General features: G+C 47.5%; 2 protein-coding genes across 2 annotated transcripts in view; both read right to left on the bottom strand.

Moving 5' to 3' along the window:
• BDCG_09302 (eukaryotic translation initiation factor 6) overlaps nucleotides 1-858 on the bottom strand; it is a gene marked incomplete at both ends in the record, with an annotated part of 1,666 nt that extends 808 nt beyond the window's left edge. The window contains 3 exons of the mRNA XM_045425093.1: nucleotides 153-239; nucleotides 710-781; nucleotides 830-858. Of these exons, the coding sequence (XP_045273656.1) occupies nucleotides 153-239; nucleotides 710-781; nucleotides 830-858 (188 nt within the window). The remainder of the gene's footprint in view (nucleotides 1-152; nucleotides 240-709; nucleotides 782-829) is intronic.
• A 1,583-nt stretch (nucleotides 859-2,441) lies between these two features.
• BDCG_09301 (uncharacterized protein) lies at nucleotides 2,442-3,753 on the bottom strand (the record flags this gene model as incomplete). Its single annotated transcript, XM_045425092.1, has 4 exons — nucleotides 2,442-2,493; nucleotides 2,665-2,931; nucleotides 2,989-3,393; nucleotides 3,485-3,753. 4 exons carry the CDS (start codon nucleotides 3,751-3,753, stop codon nucleotides 2,442-2,444), a joined length of 993 nt encoding a protein of 330 aa, XP_045273655.1.
• Between the last annotated feature and the right edge of the window lie 1,599 nt (nucleotides 3,754-5,352).

Raw genomic sequence — 5,352 nt, 5'->3', positions numbered from 1 at the left:
GTGGTCGACGTGGGGACGAGAAGGCCTTTGCGGTTACTATAGAGAAAATAAAGAGAAAATATCATGGTCAGCTGCGAATTGTGGTTTGGTTGTAACTGTTCATAAAGGGGGGAGAAGAGGATCATGCTGAGCAAATTCAAATTGTGGCTTACCCAGCTGTTAACCGTCCAACAATCCTCGTACCGGCGATGGTAGCATGACATATCGGGATGACATCTTGCAACTCTGCTTCGAAAATGCTATTTCGTGAAGAAAAGCAGGTTAGTTAACTTTGAGCGCCTTTTTTTCCCGATCCTCCATGACACAAGTTTGCAAAAATTTCAAAATGTCCGCCATTCTTCTCGAATCGAATCGGGTCAGCCTGTATATGAATGTTCTCCGTCCAGGAACGCAGAAACCGATGAGCCGCCCAGTTATATATCAACCCGGCACTTCCTTCCCACCAACTCATAGTCAGATTCCACGCTCATGGTAGAATAATGCCGGTTCTTCGAATATAAGGCTCCAAAGGGGACACCTATCAGATATTCCCGATCCGAATTTCAATCTGCGATCCAATCCCCTCTCATTACCCACAAGAGAGTGAACCAAATGGGGTTCATGAAGCCTTTCCCCCACCTTAATTTCCCAATATGACCATCCCATCAAAGAACACAAGGCCATTTTTGGAAAAATCGAGAAGACAGAAAAAAAAGAAAGAAATCCATACCTGTAAAAGTTCTCTGACGAGCCGATCGCCACCAATGCGTATGAATTCGTCAATGTCGCGAACACACCGACCCTGGGCAGTGAGACATGTTAGCCCGGGAAAATAAGTGGTAACAATAACCTTTGCGAGAAGAAATGAAAATTTTCCATCTTTCGAAGAAACTGAAAAAGAAAAGGAAGAAAGTAAAAAAGGGAAAAAAGAGAAAAGGGTATCTTCTTAACTGTAAAATTGAACGAGGCAAAAGAAAGAACTGGAAAAAGAAGCAGAAGAAGCAAGGAAGGGGGAAAACTCAACTCATTCGAGTTCTCAAATCGAGCGCGAACCGCCATGATTTATTTCAAACAGATCCTTAATTTCCTTTGGTTCTATTTATGATTTTTTCTTTTTCCTCTCTATGTATTCTATTTCCCGGAAAGCGTATAAATGTATTTTCTTCTTTCTCTGTCTTCTCTTTTGTTAATTTTCTGTTGTGCGGTAGAAGGATTCGATTCGGTGCGGCGGGGTGTGGGTGCGGGGAGGAGATGGATGGAGTATAGTATAACTAGGTAACGATGTATGTGGTATTTCTCGTTGTCGTTTGTTTTTGGTTGTGAATTCTTTTAAATAAAAAGAAAATTCTTTATGCTTTGGTTTTTTTTTGCCGGGTAGTGTTTTGTGACGTGGAGTACAGAGTCGAGAGGAAGAAGAAGAGGGAGGGGTCGATGAGGGGCAAACTAGTTAACTAGGAATGAATTTCTCTGCCCGCTTTTTTTTCTTCTTGGTCTCGTCGTGGTTCTTAGATTCGACGAGGGGAGCAGAGGAGACTCGGCTTGGGGTTATTGCAGCTATAGGCACTGCGCCGTAGGTTGTTTATCGCTGGGGGCCCTCGATGCTCGCGGGATGAGGAGGAGAGGATGAGAGATGTTCATCAGATGCGGCGTTCGATTTGAAGAGTCTCCGAGAGGAGGAGGGACGGCGGGTTACGTCAGCAGAAATTTATAACCAATATTGGGTATGGTATGGGCCTTGTATGAGGATGGCGTATTGGAGTGTTTTCTACTTGGTATTGTTGTATTGTTTGGTAACGCAGCTCTCTTGTCGTTCAGCGGGGTGCTGGCCCTCAGTATATATAACTTCATTCAATTAATATTAAAAATTCAGTCGTTAGGTAGTTGCATGTAGTACTGACTCATAAACGCCTCAGGGTGCAAAAAAATGATAGATTGATATATTTCACGACAGTATGACTCAAGATGACTCTTGTCCAACCCCCGCAATTCATATCATGGACAACACACAGGTGCGAAGACAAAAATAAGAAGAAAAAATGCAGATGCCTATTTATTCGCCGATCGAATATTCAGCTAATTAGTCCCCAGGGGATTGAAATTGGCGCGAGAAAGCTGTTGTCGATTACTAGATCTTGTTTAGTTCCTGGTCTTATTACTAAAGCATGTGCCCCCCCCTGATACCAACAATCCGTCCTGAAGCCAGCCACGAGAGACCCAGTAATACAATGCCATGATTCCCGAAATCCCGATATGCGTTCCGCTGTGCGGAAAAAAAAGTTTATGGAAAAAGGAAAGACAAAGAAAATAAAATTCAAATTACAGAGGGAAAATCCGGGGTGCAAGGTACAAGTGCGCCTGAAGATACTCTAGATATAATTATATTGATCTACGAAGGACCAACTTAAGAGTGGGCGAAATGGGGAAGAAGAAAATGCAGGGAGTGTTTGTTTAATTCGTTGATTTCATTTGCACCGTCCGAAAACGGCGCAGTAGCAGACTTCTTCGTCAGGGCAACTAAATTCATCGAGGGCAAAAATATATGGTGTTAGTTAGTAGGGCATGAAAATGGTTCGGAATGGAGGATGGAGATAGAGCTGCTTTTCAAATGTGGGGGTGGGGTGGGAATATTGAAAGCGAAAAGAAAAAAAGGGGATGAAAAGAAAAGAAAACAATCGAAAAACTTACAACACAGAATCCATCCCAAAAATAATATGCCACAAGAACTCCATGACACGCCCGCTGCTCGCATCATCCTTCTCGGTCGAAATCACCCAGTTGCGGAAGTGTATATAATCCTCCAACGGCCTCTTTAGAACCTGCTCGCGCGACATGGCAAACTGTGCGCAACACGCTGCTGCCACCTCTGCCGGTTTATCCATGGTTTTCAGCAGTGGATGGTTGGTGTCGTCGCCTGCAACAGCTGCTGCGCTTTCTTCTCCTTGTTCTTCTCCACTTCCACTTCCACCTCCACCTCCACCTCCTACAGTCGCCAATGAGATTTGGGCCGACGACGACGATGATGACGACTGATTCCGCGGCGGGGTGCTCGTCCCCGAGAATACTTCCGCCCACACCTCGTCTGTCACATGCCGATTGATCCTATGCGCTTTCTTGCAGCCGGGGTTCCAATTACAGCGCAGATTGACATAGCCGCTGTGCTGCACATAGTCGATCCGGAGCGTGCGCATGGCGATGACGTTATCGTGCAAGGGCGCATCGACGTGCCATGCCTGCAAGAAACCGGAGCGATGCGCGTGGAGGAAGGCGATGGTGCGAGGGAGGATGTGGTAGTTATCTATGATGTAGGAGAGGTAGGCCATGGATTCGCGGCCTTTGTTTGTGGGGACGGTGAGGGCGCTGGGGTCGTTAAGAGTTTTTTGGGAGGGGTTTACGATGTATACGGCTCTTTGCCAGCTGTGGTATCATGAAAAAATATTCGGGCTACGGGTTAGCTTGTGGTTTATTGAGCTGGTTGGTGATTTGGGAATCGGGGTGAGGAACATACTCTGGCAGCTCATCCCGTACCCAATCTGTGTCCTCTTCTTCCAGTTTTGCCATGACAATGATTTTATCACCCACCTCGACATCGTGGGCACGTACTGGGTCTTTCCGCAAATCAAGGGACCCGGAACCGAAGCGCGCATAAAAGTAGTCAATCAAATATGAACCTCCGCTGTACTGGTCCAGGAGATCTGCGAAATGCCGCACGAGAAACCACAAGGCGACGAGTATGAGACAGGATATGCCGACGGCAAAACGGAGGCTGCATTTCATCGTTGGAGATGAGAGGTAGTGGGCGAAACTGGCCCGGAATCAACTTGATAATTGACAGGGAGGGAAAGATTGCGCAGGGAAACGGATCCGTGCGGGGTTTGTGAGCGCCGGAGATGCACGCATTTGTCGTCCTGGGAGTATAGACAGTTTGGATATCTAATAGAGCGACTAAATGAAGGTTCTCATAAATTGTGGGAGTGGACTGAAAGATCTGACAACTAGGAACAGGAAGAGACGTCGCGAAACAGTTTTGTCGTTTCTGGAATTGCGGAAGGCAAAGTTGCAGAACAAGGAACGGACTGCGGAAGAGAAAACTGGAGAGACACAAAATCCAAAAATGAGCGGAGAAGAAGGTTAAAGTAAGGCAGGGCGAGCCATGGGCCATTGGATGGGCGTGGTGTGCGGTGCCTGGCACTGGTATATGTATGTATGTATGTATGTACGGAGTATGTAATGTACATGTACATGTACTTGCCTCCACAGCAGGGTCGCACGGCAAAAAGCAGGTATTGTGACATAGCCGTTTGGGGATTCCAGATCGCATCTCGTCACAGAACATCCATGCCACTTCGCCGGCATCTATACCGATGCAAGCGAGAGAGAAAAAAGAAAGGAAAGGAATCAATCAAAACAGCGTCCTCCACGCCTCCAATGGCTGGCCATTCGAGCCTGTATCGACCTCGACCTTCGTTTCAATAATATCCCATTGACTTGGTGCATCTCTTTCTGTACGGCACACGCAGGTAAACTTAATACCTGCAATGCAGCCTGGCAGAGGACGATAACGCATTTCGCCCGGTTTCGCTTTGGTGCGAACTGTTAACTGTTAACTGTTAGTCCTTGGGCGGGGGCTCGAGGCCCGTGGGCTGGAACGGAGGGACACATGTTTCAATTTTCCACAGCCACGCAACGCCGCAGACAGCAGAAAGCACATCCATCATCTTGCGCAGTTGGAAATCTGCAGGCGGGATGCTGCTCCATCGTCATCGTGATCGCCTGTGGATTTCTTTTTTGAGGTCGTTGAAAGCCATGGTCCGCCTTAGCCTCCCGAGGGGCTGCACTAGCCTCGATCAGCGTCCATCCGCGACATGCCTGCTTCCGTGCTGGTTGCTTGTGGGGAGCAGGGCGCTTCTCAACCACTCATGAGCTCGTGTCCTTGACTGGTTGCTAACTTCTAAGCTTGCTTGGCTAGGGTTAGTCGGGCCATCATCCAGCATTCCCGGGGGCTGTCTGAGCGGATGGAAAATAATAATGCACTACTCCGTACAGGACATACAGCTCCGTACCAATCAGCCGCTGCCGTGTCTCTCAAAGCACCACGCCCAATTGCTGATTTTTCGTTGTGAGACCATTTGCCTCTGTCTGACGTACGGGCACAGTAGCTGCATCCGCCCAGTGAGCGCCTTTACCAATGATACATATATCTCATCCCGCGCCCCGCCGCCCCTGTTGATATTCGGATTATCTTTCGAGCAGATACTTTTTATGTAGAACGCCGGTGGAGTCTGTCCGTACGCAGTATAACTATCCTTTATGTCGTGATCGTTATTATTATCCCCTTCGTGTTTCAGACTTCCGCGCTGGGTTAAAAAAAGAATA

Source organism: Blastomyces dermatitidis (assembly GCF_000003525.1).
Source record: "Blastomyces dermatitidis ER-3 genomic scaffold supercont1.14, whole genome shotgun sequence".
Taxonomy (NCBI): Eukaryota; Fungi; Ascomycota; class Eurotiomycetes; order Onygenales; family Ajellomycetaceae; genus Blastomyces; species Blastomyces dermatitidis.
Note: the sequence above shows the minus strand (reverse complement) of the source record. Positions and strands in the feature narration are given on the sequence as shown.